This window comes from Polyergus mexicanus, unplaced genomic scaffold (genome assembly GCF_030449975.1).
Source record: "Polyergus mexicanus isolate NDT 795.1 unplaced genomic scaffold, iyPolMexi1.0 SCAF_6, whole genome shotgun sequence".
Taxonomy (NCBI): domain Eukaryota; kingdom Metazoa; phylum Arthropoda; class Insecta; order Hymenoptera; family Formicidae; genus Polyergus; species Polyergus mexicanus.
This window is the reverse complement of record NW_027223326.1, coordinates 9,754,900-9,775,722: the sequence shown is the minus strand read 5'-3', so window position 1 is coordinate 9,775,722 and position 20,823 is coordinate 9,754,900. Positions and strand designations below refer to the sequence as shown.

Here is a 20,823-nt window from a genome sequence, read left to right as displayed (position 1 = left end):
ATATATATATATATATATATATATATATATATATATATATATATGAGGATAATCTAAACTACCATATCCCAACTCTCTATTAATATTTTTGTTGTTGTCTTGCAACATAAAACAAAAATGAACAAAACGTGGTTTTTTCTACGTATAGACGAAGATCTTGCAATCAGGACATTATCAGGATCATCAATATAAATTTGCAATAACATCATGATCATGCGCGTCGTTATTACGTTCTCACGAAATGGGTATCTAGTCCAAGAGGAACGCGTATTACTTCGCATTTTGTACCTTAGATGTAATATAAAGGTTTCAATAAAAATCTTATTTCTATGGAATATTTCACTGTTTATTACTTGTCCATAACATGCATTATTCGCTGTACATATGCAATTTCTTGTATTTTTTGTCTCCTATGTCCATCTAAAAAATATAATAAAGCTTGTTGAGTAATGACACGCGAAAATTGCAACTTATATCGTTTATCTATTATGCTTCAGCAAAATATCTAGTTATCACTATACATCATAGCGTATATTATGGAAAACATCATTACAAAAAATAACAAATATATCTAATGTAAAATATTTTGATGGATATGCATAGAAATAATTTAATTTTTATCTTGTATGTAATTATGTTAATCATAGATATTAATAAAAAAATTTTAAGTTATGTAAATGAAGCACAAACATGTCACTATAATATTAATTGATTGTTACCTTTACGTTAAAAATGTTCTACTTGTATGTTAGAGTAGCATTTAGTGATGCATCTGTAATAAGGATAATCCTTTAAGTTGCATATATAAAGAAAAGGATTGTGAAATCTGTATTTAATAACAAAATCAGCGAGGGCAAGGTTTAATCACATATAAGTCAGAATAGCGTATAATTTCTACATCATATTCTATATTTTATATTATATTTCAAGTATTAATACTCGTATAATTGAATTAATATTTTAATATAATTACCTCCAAATAGTGTCTATATGGATCACATGTACGAGTGTTGATTATGAAACTGAAATTGAACATAGAATATTTATTATGTATAGCACTTGTACAACGTTAAAATAATTGTAATATTCAGTTATCAGATTAAAAGTTTAGCAGCAAGAATGTTTCAGACATATGCTTGTCAAATTTATAATCATCATATTACAGAAAGATTATATATCTAAAAATAAGAAAATGATCAAAGCTAGAAAGAGAAATTCTTACCTCGCCATAAGAAATTTCAATGTAATGCACTCATTGCGATTGTACAGTGTATATTAATATTCATCTGTTTCTCATATATATATATATATATATATATATATACCTCAGTTCATATCTCTTACATTCTGTAAAAAAAAATTATTTCCGTAAATTTTCAAAGTTATTATAATATTGTCAAAATAAGTAATATTTATAATTATATCAGAAAAGCTTTATCACCATATTTATGTAAGACAGGGATAACTAAAATTATTCATCATGTTTTGATTGCTCAGAAAATAAAACAAACAAAATATAATATTATATCTCCTATTAACATTTTATTAAGAAACTTTAGTAACTTACATCTTACATAATTCATATTGTACTTCATTTCGTGGTTAGAAGTTACCCTCATCCATTTTCCAGATGAACATCTAAAAAAAAAAATATATATATATAATAATTATTAACAATAATTAGTATATATATAACCCTTATTTTTTATATACCCTATTGTTATATTTATATATTCTCATTGGTTATTAATTTTTCAGAAACAACGTTCGTCACATGCATTCAGATTGACTGGGGGCGATGTATTAACGTTGTACTCATCATATGTGTATTGCAAATTAGGATATTGACAAATAATGCTGACGAAACTATTGATTCTAAGTTTGAAGAAAAAATGAGATATAGATAACAAATTTTAACTTACATGAATTCCTGATTATAAGAAGAATCCTGTTGTTACAATAAATTTTGCTATTTGTCATACTCTCTTCCTCAATCTCCATCTATATAAATGAAATATATGTATATATTAAGATATATTTCATAATAGATAAAAACAAAAAAATGAATGAAAACAATTTTCAGGAAACTGATTCAGTCATAGTTCTCAGACTGGGGCAGTAAAGTTCATCACATAATTAATATATATATTTTTTATATGTTAAGAGCACATTAAAGAATATAAGTAAAATATATAAATTTCTGTTCACAAGTGAAAAAATTATTCTGTCTCATGTGTTTTTCCTTTATATTAAGAATCTTATTCTTCAATAAACAAATTCATTTATCCAGTAATATAATAAATTTTTTATTTATAGAGACGTAATGTTCTTTTTTACGTTTATATATTATTATACTTAATGATAAATAGAAATATTCGATAAAAAAATGAGTAACTTCATAAAGCGATATTTTTAAATATAACTCTAAACGTGTTGATCAGCAAGCAATCGGAATGATTTGAAAGCAATTCAAATGAGAATAGCTACATGAAAAGAGGCGCATAAATAAATATACTCGCAAGATAGATCTCAATTATATTCCCTCAGAGAAACAAAATAGTACTCACTAAAATTGTGCTTGTGATAAGAGCGAGCTACTTTTAGCGGGTGCTCTTCGATGCTCGAAGCGATAGCGAGGGAGGCTCTATAATAAATCCAACACTAAAAGAGAAACGAGAACTAAATCTCAAGACAGAGCATGCGGCGATGGGTCGCCGTGAGAGTGGCGTAATCAGAATCACGTAAAGATGTAATCAAGAGACAATCATACGAACGAGACAATGTGTCATCATTTTTGGAACGAAATAAACGTGATCAAGCTTCGCGTTAAAATATAATCAAAAATATTATATTTAAGAAGAATCGTGCGCAAAAAGCTTGTTTTAAGATGTTTTAATGAAGAATGCACGCGGATGACGATGGATTTCGAGAACGTGTACCTTGATTTTGAGCTTACCTTCTCAGAGTCCGTCCGTCCTACCCGCCGAAAGATTCGATTACAAATGAACGAAAGAAGCGACAAGCGACGCTTATTCGAGGGAAATTTTCGCGCATGCGCAAGACGTTATGGCGGATTTGCATGTAATCGTTGCAATTTTGCTTTGGTTGCGTTCGTAAATTTATTCGTCAATGTGGTGTAACGTTTGACTCACCAATCAGAACAAGGAAATTTTTGCTTTCTTTGTTGTTTGATTGGTCAATCAACAAATCTTCAAGTTTCTTTTCACTTGGATCTGTCAAAAGGAATAAAAATATCTTAATTGATCAATTAATAGCGTTTTTGAATGTAGCAAGTTTAATCGCTCTCAGAATGATTAATGACGTCATTGCATCGTCTCTGCCAATAATAGGTTTGAATTTTTATTTGTGACCCGTTCATTCCAAAACGCTATTAAATCCTACTTTACTCCATAAGTAGAATTTTCGAACGCACCTTTATTGAGGGAGACTAGATACAGTCTAATATAATTTATCCCAACCTTACGTTACAATTTGTCATCTGTATCTGTGTATGGAAGAAACCGAGTTTGTCGTTCGCATCGTAATAATTCATATTCACGAGCGATACACGCCAGATAATGTTGTCATCAGCAGTATCGTGAAGCATCATCTTGTCAGGCGAGAATTTTTGCAAACGTGTGTTTAATCGTCCAGTTTTACAAAAGTGCGATGAAGTATCATCCTATGCGAAGAATACACGGTGTGCGATAAAAATGTCTCTGCCCACTGAACGATAAGATCCAGTTCTCTGCGGTGTGTATACATGTCGAATTTTCCAATAATATCTTATCGCTTTTTTTTGTCACCTTGCACCAGTGTATGTTTGTTGATTTCGAAATATAAAAATGAAATAATAAAAATGATTGAACTGACCTCAATACTAATTGCGCTGTTAATTATCTTGAAATCTGCTCAATTTTTGTGTTATTAGGCGCTAATTTTTAAGCGAGAGAGGTTTTTATATCATTACATTGCAGGAAGAGAGTGAGTGATATTTGAGAACAACTTGTGTATTTGTGTGTCTACTTAAAACAATGATGGAGTTGAGTCATAGTTTGACTCTCAATGAGGATGCGCTTAATCAAATCCCGGAGGCTAAGCGGCCGGTTTTCATTTTCGAGTGGTTGCGCTTCCTGGATAAAGTTCTGGTTGCTGCTCAAAAGGTATCTATATAAAAGTTTGACATTTGTATTACTACAAAATCTGTGACTGAAAAAGATACAATGTTTTGTTTATAATAAAATTTTATTGTGATAAAAATGTTACTTGCACAGAATGATATTAAAGGATGTCAGCAAAAGTTAGTGGAGCAATTGACCAGACATATGCAAGGAGCTCCCGGTCCACCCACGCGACGTCTCATAGCAAGATGTCTTGCTACTCTATTTAGTGTTGGCGATACATTTTTGCTCTTTGACACTGTCAACAAATGCAATGACATCTTGAGAAATAAAGACGATTCACCAAGCTTTTTGCCCACAAAATTGTAATTTATCATTATTAATTGATTTCATTAATAATTAATATTCTACAATGGAATATTTCTGCAATATATAAATATACATTATATGAAAAATGTATGTTTTCTCAGAGCTGCTATTTGCTGTGTGGGATGCATGTATGAAAAACTGGGAAGAATGATGGGCAGATCGTATGAGGAAACTGTGCAGATCCTTATAAAGTCTTTGCGTTCTGCTGAGTCGCAAATGCGGATAGAGATTATGTACACATTGGAAAAGGTGATAAACAATTTCATGTACAATTTGTTAAACTGTTTAAACTGAAATATTTATAATTTATTTTATATTTGTATTATAATTAGGTGTGTGCTGGGATGGGATCAGCAATTACTAATGTGCATAAGGAAATATATAAAGTTTCTAGGCATTATTTAACCGACAGAGTGATGGCAGTAAGATGTGCTGCTGCCAAGGTATTTTATATTTATGAAAAAAATATCGCGATTATATTTTCTGTATAATTATAATAATCTCTTTTTATGTAGTGTTTGTTGGAAATGTTGAATCACGCTTCGTTTTTATATACGACGGAAATTGAAAGTGTTGCGACATTATGTTTTCGAGCATTTGAAGGCTCGAATTACGAAGTGAGATGTTCTGTCGCTAAACTATTGGGCACCTTGGTGGCGATGACACAACTTTCTTCGCCCAAGATAAAAAATCCTACAGGTATATAAATTATAGTGAAAATATATTGTAAAAATATATGTCTATTATTTCTTCTAACATATATATTACATATATTTCATAGTCACACACAATAAAGGCGTTAGACAAACGTCGCTTGAAGAAGTATTAAATATCCTGATGTCCGGATTTTTGAGAGGTGGCGTGGGTTTTTTGAAAGGAACGGGCGAGATAATAAAAGGAAGCTCCAGCATAAACAGAGAAGTGCGAGTTGGAGTGACACATGTAAGTGATTATGTACATTTAAATAATTTTTTTTTTTAGAATGAAAACCTCAAAGATTTATTTAACGCTTATATATTCGCAGGCGTATGTGATATTTGTTCAAATGCTGGGTGGCACTTGGCTGGAACGCAATATCGGCGCGCTAATCGCGCATGTTTTAGACCTGGTCACAAATCCGAAAGCCGCTAGCTCGCATGTTGAGGCGGTATACTCGCGCAAATGCGTCAATTTTATATTACGCGGTACTATCGGCAAACTGTTGAGTGAAGGCGCTCAGGCTGCCGCTTGTAAGGAAATAGCGCATATTATTCTGAAGCAAATGAATTCCATCGGTAATAATATGATGTTTTACGATTTACGCGATAATGCAACCGTATATAATTTCAACAAACATGGCTTTGCAGATTTTAGTCCGGAAAACGCTAAGGATTGCAATCAAGAGACGTTATTCAGCCAGCATTTGTTGGTGTGTGCATTACAAGAAATGGGTTGTTTAATACTGGGATTAGGTACCACAGCCACGAATTTGTTATCCGATCAATCTCTAAGTAAGTACTTGCATATTTGAAACATATTTTTTTGTTTCTTCAATATGAGAGTAATCTTTCTGAACAGAGAGATATTTAATTATAATTTAATGTATCGCTTATCAGATCTGATCGATACTATAATGGCCGTTCTGGTACATCCGTGTCAAGCCGCTAGACTGGCAGCTTCTTGGTGTTTACGATGTATATGCGTCGCAGTACCGAGTCAAATAACGCCGTTAATCGACCGATGTGTCGACGGGATTGAAAATATGCGTAGCTCACCAGAAGCTATAGCCGGTTATAGTAGCGCTCTCGCTGCTGTGCTGGGAAGTGTTCGACTATCACCCTTGGGTGTTCCCCACACTAAGGGAAAGGTATAATAAAAGCTCTTATTATTTATTATTGATCGTATCTATATATAATGCGAGATTAATTTATTTCTGTGATATATCCCAGATAATTTTCAATACGGCGGAAGAACTTCTAAGAAGCGCCAGTCAAAACAGTCGTTTATCTTTAAATCGCACGCACGCGGGATGGCTCTTGATAGGAGCGATAATGACTCTAGGTAATATAAATGAATCTTATATCAAGTATAAACTATAAATATATGTATGCGATCTGTACATATAATTTATACGAATACACAGGTACGGCAGTGGTGAAGGGCTTATTGCCAAGAATGTTACTCCTATGGAGAAATTCTTTCCCTCGCTCGAATAAGGAACTCGAAAGCGAGAAAGCGCGTGGCGATGCCTTCACATGGCAAGTGACTCTGGAAGGACGTGCCGGCGCGCTGTCTGCCATGTATAGCTTTCTGTTACACTGTCCAGAACTTCTGAATGATGATATTACACGACGATTACTAACGCCGATCGAATCCGCTCTGGCGATGCTGACAAAGTACGAATATTAATATTTTTAGATGTAACATACGATACAGAAAATATTTGGAATACAGAAATTCTCTCTATACATACACACTCTTTTTTTCAGTTTGTCACCCGTTTTGAAGAATTATGGCCAACAATTGAAAGCTCCTGTGGCTATGGTTCGTTTGCGTTTATATGAAACGTTATTGCTGCTACCGCCGCAAACGTTCGAAGGTAAAATTAATTCTCTGTGTGAGATGATTTGAAATCAATTTGCATTAATCTCTTCCATTTTTTTATTTGTCTGCATTATTATCTGATATTGTAATTTAGGTTCCTACACGCATCTTCTAAGGATGTTGGTGTCAGAATTCACACTTATAGACAATCCTGCAAATACCACTACTTCTTTATTACGTGTAGTTTGTCACGCTAACGATTCTGTGATTCTCGGTACATGGCTGCAAGAGACTGATCATCGTACGATAGAAGATCAAGTGAGTGGATTTCCATTTTTTGTATAATTTCGGTATAATTTCTGCTACTATAAAAAAAGCATAAAATTTTCGTGTCCGATACTTTGTTGAGTGTGTTGCTTTCTTAATCTAGATCTAGTTCTCTTTGAGAACTGAAAAATCTTTGTGAAAATATCGTTGCTTTAATTAAAATTTTTTCTACGTATTCTAACATTTACTAACAGAGAATCTGTGTGATTGAATAACACAGAAAATGTAAAAAAACTCCCTTTTATACATTACATGTTATCTTATATATCACGTTTATATCTATTTAATTCAAATTTTATTCATTAATGGACGTTTTACATTTTATACCACATGTAGTCAATTTCAGATACGAAGAATAAACAAATATACTTGCAATTTAAGTTTTTATGGAATATAAATTTGGCATTAAATTATAAATACTTTCGTTCGTGTTTAGATGGAACCAAATAGAAGGGCAGATTTGGAGCATGTGAGTAAGGTGTTTTGCAAAGTGTGTCTTTTGTTTCAGTTATAATGTAACTGTGTTACAATGTTCTCTCTGCTTTACCAATATTTATATCCATATAAAGTTTATATAAAACTATTTTATATATATATAAAAATTAATTAATTTTTTATGTACTGCCTATTTTTTATATTATTATTATTATAATATCATTCTGGTTATATTTGTATAGTACTTAATATTACAGAATAGCAATATTTTATTTTGCTTATGTTTTAGACTTTGGAAACATTAAATATTTGATGCACATAATATTCATTACATCATATTTGGCTTAAAATAATTTATATCTTATTTATTTTAGTAAAGGATGCATATTTATCAGGATTATTTATTTCATATTTCTTTAGATTACAAGATGCAGCTTCAGTTTTCATTACAATTATGCTTTAAAATTAATACTTTATCACAGTCACTGATCTTTTTTTCAGCTTCAGCCAAATAGTGCTGCAGGATCTGGAGCATTGGAACATAATACATGCTGCCTTTATAGACCAATGCCACGTGTAAGTTTAAATAAGTATATTATATATACAAATAAATTTAAATCCATCTTGCTGAGATATAATGTAAATGGAAGAATACAAGTGTAATATAAATTTATGACATATGATATTTACAGATCGAAATAATACCTGGTCCTTTACCATTGGGCGTAGGAGTGATTGATTTATCGGTCGCGTTATTCGGCCAGATATTCCCGCGCGTGGCAAACAAACATAGATTGCAGATGCTTGATCACTTCAGCGAGTGCATAAAACACACTAAGTCCGGAAGACAGGAGGCGATACAAATGAACGTGTTCACGGCTGTGTTGAGCGGCTTGAAAGGTCTCAACGAAGCGAAGACAGGTTTCGGACAAGAGGACGTCAAGAAATCTGCCACTAATCTTATCATTGTAAGACAATGTTGTTATTACATGAAATGATGATTTATTTTGTTGATTGAATATGAAAATATACAATACTCTCTACAACGTTTTAGAGTACACTAGTCAGTGGCAATCCTATTTTACGATGGGCGGCGGGAGAGGCAGTCGGCCGAATGGCTCAAGTGATCTCCGATCCCAAATTTACCGCTGAATTGGCGCAGACGAGTTTTGATCGTCTGAAATCGGCCCGCGACGTTGCCAGCAGAACCGGCCATTCGTTGGCGTTAGGCTGCCTCCACAAGTATGTCGGTGGTATGGGTTCTAGCCAACATCTCAACACTAGCGTCAGCATTTTGCTCGCACTCGCTCAGGATAACTCGTCTCCTGTAGTACAAGTAAGACATCATCCTATATCATTGTTTAGCTTCTTTTTATTTTAACAGATAATAATAAATTTTCTTTTCTCCAGGTTTGGGCACTGCACGCTCTATCTCTGATAGCTGATTCCGGTGGACCAATGTTCAGGGGTTATGTTGAGCCTACCTTATCCTTGGCACTGACTCTTCTTCTTAATGTTCCTCATTCTTATATCGATGTGCATCAATGCATCGGAAAGGTTTTATCAGCACTTATAACGACGATAGGACCAGAATTACAAGGTAGATATTGTATACAATATATTTAATTATTATTATATGTAAGTAATTATATGCATGATTAGATGGAATAAATGGTTCTGAGAACTCTGAAGAATGATAATTTATTGAGCAATTATTTTTCACAGGCAACACGTCAACGATTTGCATGGCGCGGTCGTCATTTTTATGTGCATGCGCCATCATGCAAGATCATCAGGACCCGCTCGTTCAAGCTGAGGCAACCGGCTGCCTTCAACAGTTGCATCTCTTCGCACCCAGACACGTCAATCTGTCTTCCCTCGTTCCTACATTATGCGTAAGGTTTTTTTAAACATTTAAAGATGTTTATTACAAAATGTGTTTATTACAGAAACTTTTTCTTTTTCTAGCGTACTCTATCGAGTAATCATTTACTTTTACGTAAAGCTGCGATATCATGCCTTCGACAGCTTGCTCAGCGCGAAGCAAAGGAAGTGTGCGAGCACGCAATGACGCTGGCTAACGAAAGCAGAGACACTAACATGGTGGAGGGTCTAATCATCACTGAGACTGGGTTACCGGGCGTGCTGTTCAGTATGCTGGATACAGAAACTGACAATAAACTAATCAAAGACATTCATGATACTTTGACGAGCATGTTGCAGATACTAGCGGCCGATAATCTGTCTCAGTGGTTGTCGTTATGCAAAGATGTTCTCACGATAGCTTCAGGTAATTCAAGTCAAGTTCCTTCGATCCAATCATCGATGAAACATTTCTTTCATGCGATACTTTGTTTTGTTGCGCAGAATCGAGTACAGTCGAAGAAGGTAACGCGGCGAATGCGAATGACAGCGTCGCTGACAATGAGTCAGCCGACGCAGAGGGCGACGACGATCAGGCAGAGTTTCACGCCGACGAATCCACCAAACAGCGGCCGTCCATTACACCGAGATGGCCGACCAGAGTCTTCGCGGCACAATGTGTCAGACGCATCGTCGCGGCCTGTGTGAACAACAAACAGGCACACTTTGATCTCGCTTTGGCCAAAGAAATGCAACTATCTAAGGGAAAAGGTATGATTGATGAATTACAACACATTGCCGTTTCTTTAGAAATTTTTGATACTTATTGTCGTTAACGTTTTTTTTTTTAGGAGATTTTCTGGTGCTACACCTGTCAGATCTAGTGCGCATGGCATTCATGGCTGCAACAAGTGATTGTGATCCGTTACGACTCGAAGGTCTGAAAACCCTGCAAGAAATCATCGACAAATTCGCTAAAGTTCCCGAACCGGAGTTTCCCGGGCACTTATTACTCGAGCAGTTTCAGGCACAGGTGAGTTTTTTTTAAATTCATGTATCAATCTATTTCTTGAAACTATATTTGACAGTTATTATATTAGATATTAATTTGAAGGTTGGAGCTGCTTTAAGACCGGCGTTTTCCGCGGAAACACCGTCGCATGTTACTGCCGCAGCCTGCGAGGCTTGCAGTGCATGGATCGGCAGCGGCGTCGCCAGAGATCTCAATGATTTGCGAAGGGTCCATCAGTTGCTCGTGTCGTCTCTGGAGAAATTGCGAGAGGGTAACACTCGACCGCAACTTTACAACGAGAGCTTGTCAACGCTGGAGAGATTGGCGATCTTAAAAGCGTGGGCAGAGGTAGATATCAAATTATAATTACGCATTTGATATAAAGATAAGGTATAAATAAAAGTCAAATATATTTGAGAGAAAGGAGAGATTGGATCCGATTGTTTTTTATTTTATTACCAGGTGTATGTAGTCGCAATGATAAGGGATGGATCTGCGCTGAACAGCAAAAATACCGCTAATCATAACGCGAATCAATCCGACGAAGGGACCAACGAGGAAGATTTCGGAGAATTCGAGTTTCAGAGTGAAAGTCTACTGAGCCTCGTCCAACCAGAGCTTTTAAGTCTGAGTCAACATTGGCTATCTGCACTGCGGGATCACGCGTTGCTGTCTTTACCGCCAGGTATAATTCGATATAATAAAATATAATTACAAAAATCATATATACCATAAATGTCAATATTAGTATCCTGAATAATGATAAACAAAATTTTTATTTCAATCAAACACATATCCTTTATATATATACTTTTTATATACACACATACACATTATATTAATATATATTATAATAACATATATAAATTTATATAAATTTTTATATGTAAATTAATATTAATCTGATAAACATATATTTGATCGAGATACATTTTTTCCATTATTTTAGGCAAAGTATTAATCTTTTTGATTTTTTTATTCTGCATTTTTTCATTTGCACATGTTTTGGATTGATATTATTTGGACAATCAAACTATATAATTTTTTATGATATTCGCCTAGAATTCTCCAGTCAATTACCACACGATGGTGGTGCCTTTTACACGACGGATACTATGGAATCCGCGCGTCCTCATTATGTGGAGTCATGGGCGCCAATTCTTCACGCTGCAACTCTCTGGCTTAATGCGAGAGGATTCGAAATGGGTGACAGTAACCAAGAAAAAGCAACGGCAAATGCCGCCAACAATAACAATCATAACAATAATAACAACAATGATGAGGCCACCGCCTCTAAAACTAACATGAATGTTGAACGCTTCCACTTATTATTTGGTAAATGTACAATATGTAAAATATAATGCTTATGTTATCATTTATTGTATATGATTGTAATTTTAATAGGAGTGAAATACGCTTTAACAATTATTTAAATTGTTATTTTTAGGTATATGTATGGAAGCTTTGTGCAGTCCTCGCTCTTCTGAATCTTCGCAAAATATAGAGACATGCTTAAATGCTCTATATACGCTACTCGATTCAACATGGGCACGTAAAGTCTTTATCGCGGACTGTTCATTACCCATTGAATTGTGCAATGTTCTTCATAGGTGTGTGCATAATATTAAGTCTATAATAGGCTCTTTCTTTATCGCGTAATATCAATATGTTATTTCAAAGGTTGCTTTTAACGCGGGAGAGCTATGTGATCCAAATGATAGTAATGGAGGTGCTGAAACAAGTGATGAAAGCAGCGCAAGAAGATTTGGCTGCGAGGAAAAAATTAAAGCTCAGAGGTATGTGAAATCTGAAATTGTTTCCATAAGTATATATGTATGCAAATTGTCTCTACATATATCTTTTTTATATAATAGATACTACATCGGCGAATGAAGAAAACAACGAAATGTCGGAAGTGGATTTGCTAGGCGAAGGAAAGGAAAGTGGCGAACTCATACCGGGCAAATCATTAGTGTTCGCCATCCTGGAAGTATGCCTGTGCCTTTTGGTACGGCAGATTCCGGCGTTGAATCCGAATCCGGGCGGTGCTACTGCCATCCTGTCTCAGAAGGGATATGTACCGTCCGAGGAAAGCGGCAAGCTGATCTCGTTGTCTCTCAATATAATGGAATCTCTTCCCATCTTATGTTCTCCGCAAGGTATTCTCCCTATTTTAAGTGGTTGTTTTTTTTCTATATACGCGTGATTCATTCTGTGTTCTCACTATGTCTTCTGTAGGCGCAGTAGCGATTCTTCCGACATTGCTGTATTTAGCGACTGGCGTGATACGGGAAACTGCGATACGTACGGACAACGAAAACAGCAAACCCGGTGCGGAAGCACCGGTTCATGCTGCGTTACACTGTGTTAAATGTCTTATCAGTAACAAGTATGCCCGAGATCACAGAAGTCAGGAGCAATGGACCGGGTTACTGCAAAGCGCACTTGCCAAGATTATCGATCTGGCCAAGACAGGCATGTCATGATTCCACTTTTTATTAAAGAAAAAATATGAACTATATATATTAGACGTTCTTATTTATAAAAGGAATCAAAATGAAATACATATATATTATATTTTTTGTATCGAAATATCAAAGTCCGATATTTATTATAGTCTAATTGAAGATTAATGTATATCAAATTCCTAATTTTATTTGCATAGGCAATGATGAAACGAAGATGGATGAAGTAGCTATGATGCTGGGTATCGCGGTATTCGTGCTTCACGCGTCACCAGAAGTAGTAAGCGCTCCAAATCTGCAATTCCCGTGCATCAATCACTTCCGACACGCGTTCCAGTCTGAAAATATGACCGTGAGTGTAGATGTGAAATCGACAGACATCAAAGAATATATTATTAATAATTATCGCAAATAATCGAAATAATATTACACCAGGTGAGATTGAAATGCGTGCAAACGTTAAGAACGATATTTCTACATCCGGAACGTAATATAAGTACTCCATACATTCACGCGCTCGCACCACGACTGGTGGAATACTTGTATAGCGATAAGAGCAAACAGGTTGCGAACGATATGGAATTAACTTTCACATTGGAATGCATCAGTACGGTGGAAGCTCTCATAGGACTCGCCGATCTTTCTAATCGTAAGTTACTGTTGGAATTTATAAGAAACATTTACATTACGAAATTATATCTTGCGATTAGCTTGTGCAATAAAATGTTAATGTAAAATGTGTTACACGCTATTCAGGAGATCTATTGCAAGGTGTGTGGAAAGTAGAGATCTTCGTAATCTAATTTTCAGATGTTTTAATTAACTTTATTTATCTTAACGCATGATATGAATGAACTTAAAACTGACGTTTTAAAATTAAAATTATTAGGTATTCAAATGCTGACTCTGCTTGTGCCAATTTTAATCAACTATTTGCTGGAAGGAGATGAGCTTCAACGCGCTACTAAATATCAAGCGAGTCTTCATCAACAGAGTTTTCAATGGCTCAATAAGATTGGACCGAAATATCCACAGGTATATTTCGAAAATATTTTCGAATCCCAAATACACATACACAATATATGAGTATATAATATTATACAATAATTGTTATTTATACCATTAGGAATTTAAGACATTAATGTCACAGTCTATCGAGCTGAAGACTAAATTGGAGAATGCTGTAAGAACTAGCCATCAACAGGCGCAGCGACATACTCGATTAGTCGATTCTGTGAAACCACAGATTAAGATATCCGCGCCATCAATAAAATTAAAAACCGATTTCTCTAATTTCAATTAGAAAGAAATAATCTGTTACAAAACAAGGATAATTTATTAGAATCATGTGAAAGATACTAATGTAAGTATATTAACAATTCTGTCGTAATAGTAACATGTTTGCATCAAGACGCGACTGACTTCAATAATTATCGATCAGCAATGAATCGAATTAATCACTTACTTATAATATGTTAGCATCGTGATAATTATAAAGTGATATCTCGCTGTGTTAGAGAATCTTACTCAACTGTACTTAGAGGTAAAGGAAAATTAGTAACATTATAGCAGAGTCAGGGATAGTTAAAAAGAAGATGGATAAACTAACGTCAAATGATCAATTAATCTCTATCGTAAAGTAATATTTATCTTATCATAAAGTAATATTTATCTCTACTATACATTCTCTCTCTTTACCATCCGTTTATAACTAAGTCATTGGTAAGTACATTAACGTTCCTGATTTTTCAATCGTGCTTTCCCACAAGTGTAAGAGATTAACTTTACATTAGATTTTCAAGTTGTACATATTGTAGAATTTAGTATACACACACATACTTACATATATATATATATATAGAAATTATTAATTTATTTGATAATATAAATAATGATGGTGTTAATATTTTCTCGCCTCATAGCTTCCATGAATTACGAACGTTAATGAGTAACAATTTCATTTCATGAAGATGTGGTAATAAAAATTAAACGACTGTAAATGTCACAATACGATATGCACAAAATTTACAAGTAATATAATAATATATATAGACAATTCTCTGTGCTCAATGTAAATTGTACTAATCTGTGTAGTTCAGAAGTTTTATTTTTAAACTCTTGATGTAGCTCTGATTATATTCGATAAGAATTACTTATTTACAAATTATAAATAGTTGAGTCCCTCTAAGAAAATACTATTTGCCATAAAACAAACAAAAATATGATTAAAGACCAGCATAAAGTACAGTAGATAAGTATATTTATTCGCAAGGATACATCTAACATTTTTTTAGATAAGACTGATAACCCCTGTTACATTTTAATTTAACAATTTTACATAATATATGTAATAGTGTTGTACACATGTTTGTTTCATCTTAAAACTGATAGTAGAATTGGAATCTCTACTCGATTGAATAAATGTCTGATATGACATATCGAACTGTATACTTGAGAGCTCTTTTATAATACATGTTTTTTTTTTTTAAATAATTTTTTTCTGACAAGAACGCGTTTTTGTAAATTAATAATAGTATAATACTAGCCATTGCAGCAAAAAAAAAAAAACATAAATAAGTAAAACATAATGCTTTATTAATTATTAAAAAGTATAAAAATTATAATTTCTTTTATATTTGATCTTTAAATTGTATTAGAAAGAATGAAACAAGAATTAATTGTATGTAGCACGAAATATAATTTGAAAGTCTGTGTGTGTAAACTCATACACCAATAACTATTTTTCCATTCAAGATTTGGCATAACAAACTTCTTTCGCAATGTATGTGTAAAATTAAGTTCGAAAATTGCATATTAGATCTGGTGTATCATTGATATAAAATTTTTTTATATAAACTATATTATAAATTTTTTCATATAAACTATATTATAAATATAAGACATGCGCGCAAATTATTATAAATGCGTGGAAAGGATTATGTGCTCGATAAATGTTCTACTATTTTTATATGATTATTTTAAGAATATACATTGACCGCGTTTGCAACTTTTAATTGTGCGCCGCATTCGTGTTTATATATATATTGCATATTTGAGCCATCAAACTTTCATGTATAATGAATTATTGCGTTTTATTCGATCGGCAGGAATCCTCTTTGACGAATAGTATAATTATATATAATGGTAATTATGCGTTATACTGTAATTTACGAAAATAAAAATCCATCTATTTAATTATATTTTTTTATTGATTTCTTATATTTGTATTCGGTTTTGTTGTAAACTTGGTGGTGAATTTAAGAAAACTTTTTCTCCTTTTGAGATATATATTTCTTATACAAAAAGATAAGATATTGTAAACAAATATGTGCGTTTAGCAAGTGTACCCGCGGCATACATGTACATCAATTTTTAAAAAGAAACGTGTAAGATATATTTTAAAGATAAATATCGAAAATGAAATTTATAAAATTAAGAATATATCATATGTATCTATAAAAAATATTTGTGATTATGTATATACATATTTTTTATATAATTTGCAGAGAATTGAAAATGTAAATGAAAACTCTTTGCAACTTTTGTCATAGTTTATTATAAGTGATTTCTATTTCGTTATTTAATTGTTATTTCGGTCATTTTTTAATTTAATGCATATGCAGCAATTATAATTTAGAATAAATTATATATTTCATTCTTTTTACTGTTTTGTTTTACTTTATCTACATATATTCTTTTGAAGTAGTAGATCGCATCTGTTATTGGTCTACTCTCTGTAGGCGTATCTCTGATGATAAACACAAATAACTATTTAATTGTGCACAAGTTACTTAAGCAACGAACAGTTTTGAGTGAGTCATAAAAATTAAATTCTCCTTAAAGCGGAGAACCTATTTAAATATACATATTTTATATGCAAGGTTTATGTATTCAAATATAAAAACAAATGTATAAGATATGTTTCGAGCAGTGCAACGCGTGCTATCGTCGAGGAACGATTATCACTTTATCGTGATCGCCGTTTCACATAATATAACGTCTGATAGGAGCAAAGTCACAACGAGAGACTCACAGCAAGGGAAAAGATTAAATTCGACGGGTTCTCCGATTCGAAAGAATTCGACGCGATCAGGCGAGATGGTGAAAGCGAAAAAATACGTGTTAGTGAAGCATTTCGTGAACGATCCGAAGCCCACAGATCTGCAATTGGTAGAAGAGGAGTTACCGCCTTTACAGAATGAAGGTAGACATCTTATGGATCAATTTAATTGTATCGTCATCGTGTCATCGTACCGTGTGCATCACTGATTAATACCTTGTAATAGGCATAGAATCTCATACACACACATACAAATACGCGATTTCTTAATAAATTATATATATGATTCCGTAATAAAAATTATAATTATATAATTATAAATTATACGAATTATCTAGATACTAACAGGGAATCAGGTTTTAAATTTAAACATATGTTAATTCATAATTTAGATTTCGTGATATTATTGTTGGGCACTACAAATGAGACAGCATAATTAATAGTACAATTAACTACTGAGTAATCAGCATCTTTAGTGCCTAAAAAGAAAAGAAAAATAACACAATTATTATTAAGAATATATAATTCCATATTTGCTTAATAAAATGTAACATTGACGATTGAATTACTAAATCACGATAGCATTAATATTCTCTTGTGATTATTAATATATTATCTTAATTAGTGTTATTTAATATCAACGAAATCAAATAATAAATCATCCATATTGACCGAATCATATTTCCTTTTTCTTTTTTTTTTAGAATATCTTGTGGAAGCCGAATATCTTTCCGTAGACCCGTACATGAGACCCTATGTACAAAAATATCCGGTCGGAATCACGATGATCGGAAGTCAAGTCGCTAAGATTGTGGAATCCAGAAATCCAAATTATCCGGTTGGCAAAAGAGTTGTCGGTTATTTTGGCTGGAGAACTCATACGATTATCAATCCAAAGACAATCGACCAAAATGATAACTTAATAAAACCACCGTATATTTTGCCGGACATTGACGATTTACCGCTGTCTCTCGCTTTAGGCGTGCTGGGAATGCCAGGGTAAAGAAATATAAAACATTTTCTAATGCGTTTGTCTGCGCCGTCGTCTTCTAATGAGATGTATCTTTCTTATCTTTTCGTGACGGAAAAAGACATGAGATATAAAATTAGAAAAAAAAACAGGAAGCACTCTTATTACATTCTCCGTTTGCAACTGAAATTTGCATTTAAACTTTGAAATTTATATAAATCAGATTTATTCTTATATACTGATATAGAGATTCGATTATAATATATTGATTGAGAGATATATTAACTTCTCACAGAAGCTGTAAATTGATCAATTTCACTGTTTCAAAATTAAAAAATTGACGAAGAGACTAGAGTCGATCAGTTTGACTTTTCTCAGAGGCTCATATATAAGAACTGTCAAAAATATTAAATAATAAAATATATACATATTTACATTATGAATGTAAATGTAAACTTGCATTCTTTACAGTAACACAGCATATTTTGGTTTGATGGAAATATGCAAGCCAAAATCTGGCGAGACAATCGTCATTAGCGGAGCCGCCGGTGCGGTCGGTTCCCACGTGGGTCAGATCGCCAAAAATCTGGGCCTCACTGTTATCGGTTTATGCGGCTCCGACGAGAAATGCAAATGGCTCAAAGACTTGGGTTTTGATGCTGCCATTAATTATAAGACCGCACAAGTCGCGGTAACTCTACGCAAAATTGCTCCACAAGGCATAGATTGTTATTTTGATAATGTACGTCGCAATACACTAATCATAAATAATACATTTTGCGATTAGTGTCAGTTATGCGCATAGATTAATTTTTTTAAAAATGTAATGCGCTTCCTCTCTCTTTATGTATTTTTTAACTAGCGCATTATATTTTTTGTAACACATTCTAATTTTCTTATATCAGATACTCTTTCTCTGTTGAAGTCTAATCGAAATTTAAGAAGATACGATTTTATTCTCTAAAAATATAAGAGATATCGTAAATAAAGTTTGTGATGAAATTGTATGCTTGTAGGTCGGCGGAGATATCTCTAGCATAATTATATACCAAATGAGGCCGTTCGGTCGGATAGCCGTATGCGGCAGCATCTCGACCTACAATGCGGATGCTTCGTCTTTACCCAAGTGCACTATTCTGCAACCTATGATGGTATTTAATCAATTGAAGATGGAGGGCTTTGTCGTTTCGCGTTGGTTAAATCGCTGGAACGAGGGAATCGAGCATAATCTGCAGTTGATCCGTGAAGGCAAGCTGCGTTATCATGAGACCGTGACCACAGGCTTTCAAAATATGTTTGATGCTTTTATCGGCATGTTACACGGCAAGAATTTCGGGAAGGCAATCGTCCACGTATAAAATCGACGTTACGAGTATCGTCATATGTCTTATATAAATGTATATCCTTGAATATTTCTAAAAAATTAAGAAAAATATGAATTTTGTATTCTTCGTGAGTTTTCATGTACTCTTGATACTGCATGCGCTAACACTAAGATTAAGACAGTTTTGGATGGCATTTAAAAATGACGTAATGTGTGTATTATTATATTATGGTAAGTGTTCAGCGAGACCTTGAGTCGAAAGATAAATGATGCAGTTATAAATAAAAATTTATAAGTTTATTTTTAATGTTCAATTAATTAATAACTATATTGTTTATTTTTGAAGAAAAAAGATATATAATATAAAGAAAAAAATATGTATACAGGATGGGCTATTTTAATCAATTCACTAAAATATTTCAGAAATTATATATATATATGTGTATATATATATAATAAACATATATTTATTTACATTTTGTAAGCTCAAATAAGAATTAAAGACAAATATCAGAAATAAAATTTATAAAATATATCTTATTCCTTTTCGTTTCTGAAATAAAATAATATATTATATATATATATATATATATATATATATATATATATATATATATATATATATAATACTTTTTTATAATATAATATATAATATGATGACACTCTGGCATTTAATTGCAATTATATTATATAAATATTAATAAGTAATCTTTGGATATAAAATGTATATTATATATATTAGATGTACAACTTTGCTTCCGCCGTTTTCCTATAGATGGCTTTAGCGGTAAGTAGTGGTCGAAATAAAAAATAAATAGATCATAGACGTCATGCAATAAACTTGGGCATCTGTCAACATAACCCCATAGAAACATTAGTCGATTTGTGTCTGCATCATAAAGTTATTCTCGATTAAAAATGTCAGTTTGCGAGCCAAATTCTCGTCATTTGCGGGAGGTTTTAATTTTCTGCTTCAATATGAAGAAATCTGCGGCTGAGGCTCATCGAATGCTCTCAAATACTTATGGTGAAGCCGCTATTAGTGAAAGAACGTGTCGTGAGTGGTTTCAACGCTTCAAGAACGGTGATTTTCACGTCGAAAACCGGCATAGCGGTGGAAGAGAGAAGCTTTTCGAAGATGCAGAATTGGAGGCATTACTTAATGAAGACTCGAGTCAAAGTCAAAAAGAATTGGCACGATCATTGGGAGTGACTCAACAAACAATTTCAAAACGCCTCAAAGACATAGGAATGATTTCGGAAAAAAACGTCGGAAGCAAAGTTGTACACTTAATATATATAAATATATTTTTTTAATTCGTATATATTTTATTATTGATTTTACCATCAGTCA

At 33.2% G+C, this 20,823-nt stretch overlaps 2 protein-coding genes, 1 long non-coding RNA gene and 1 other non-coding gene across 8 annotated transcripts; 2 read left to right on the top strand and 2 right to left on the bottom strand.

The window, feature by feature from the left end:
• Positions 1-137: 137 nt before the first annotated feature.
• On the bottom strand, positions 138-3,035 carry LOC138934110 (uncharacterized). 2 transcript variants are annotated; one of them, XR_011447091.1, is made up of 8 exons: positions 2,957-3,035; positions 2,568-2,661; positions 1,923-2,001; positions 1,568-1,638; positions 1,223-1,347; positions 974-1,022; positions 720-772; positions 138-420 (listed from the first exon to the last, which is right to left on the bottom strand). It is a non-coding gene; the product is annotated as an uncharacterized lncRNA (long non-coding RNA). The 2 variants fall into 2 exon arrangements; XR_011447092.1 differs by lacking the exon at positions 720-772.
• On the bottom strand, positions 2,074-2,139 carry LOC138934431 (small nucleolar RNA SNORD31). Its single transcript, XR_011447128.1, has one exon. It is a non-coding gene; the product is annotated as a small nucleolar RNA SNORD31 (small nucleolar RNA).
• A 460-nt stretch (positions 3,036-3,495) lies between the features above and the next one.
• LOC138933827 (HEAT repeat-containing protein 5B) lies at positions 3,496-17,211 on the top strand. 4 transcript variants are annotated; one of them, XR_011447043.1, is made up of 36 exons: positions 3,496-3,753; positions 3,978-4,163; positions 4,275-4,486; positions 4,592-4,739; positions 4,823-4,933; positions 5,006-5,189; positions 5,272-5,432; positions 5,515-5,764; positions 5,837-5,980; positions 6,086-6,336; positions 6,419-6,530; positions 6,613-6,865; positions 6,959-7,068; positions 7,168-7,331; positions 7,777-7,809; positions 8,277-8,351; positions 8,468-8,743; positions 8,830-9,111; positions 9,186-9,375; positions 9,501-9,670; positions 9,744-10,065; positions 10,143-10,409; positions 10,490-10,671; positions 10,753-10,998; positions 11,113-11,335; positions 11,713-11,985; positions 12,098-12,260; positions 12,331-12,446; positions 12,525-12,809; positions 12,889-13,125; positions 13,316-13,467; positions 13,551-13,764; positions 13,872-13,886; positions 14,005-14,150; positions 14,242-14,837; positions 17,123-17,211. XR_011447043.1 is itself a non-coding variant. In XM_070296853.1 (35 exons), the coding sequence occupies exons 2-35, from the start codon at positions 4,035-4,037 to the stop codon at positions 14,416-14,418; spliced, it is 6,273 nt and encodes a 2,090-aa protein (XP_070152954.1). In that variant the 5' UTR covers positions 3,496-3,753; positions 3,978-4,034; the 3' UTR covers positions 14,419-16,707. The 4 variants fall into 4 exon arrangements, 3 of the variants coding, with proteins under 3 accessions (XP_070152954.1, XP_070152956.1, XP_070152955.1); XM_070296853.1 differs by lacking the exon at positions 17,123-17,211 and having other exon boundaries at positions 14,242-16,707; XM_070296855.1 differs by lacking the exons at positions 7,777-7,809; positions 17,123-17,211 and having other exon boundaries at positions 14,242-16,707.
• Positions 16,926-19,866, top strand: LOC138933828 (prostaglandin reductase 1). The gene is made up of 4 exons (XM_070296856.1): positions 16,926-17,319; positions 17,880-18,174; positions 18,617-18,887; positions 19,162-19,866. Exons 1-4 carry the CDS (start codon positions 17,034-17,036, stop codon positions 19,501-19,503), a joined length of 1,194 nt encoding a protein of 397 aa, XP_070152957.1. The 5' UTR covers positions 16,926-17,033; the 3' UTR covers positions 19,504-19,866.
• The last annotated feature ends 957 nt before the right edge of the window (positions 19,867-20,823 follow it).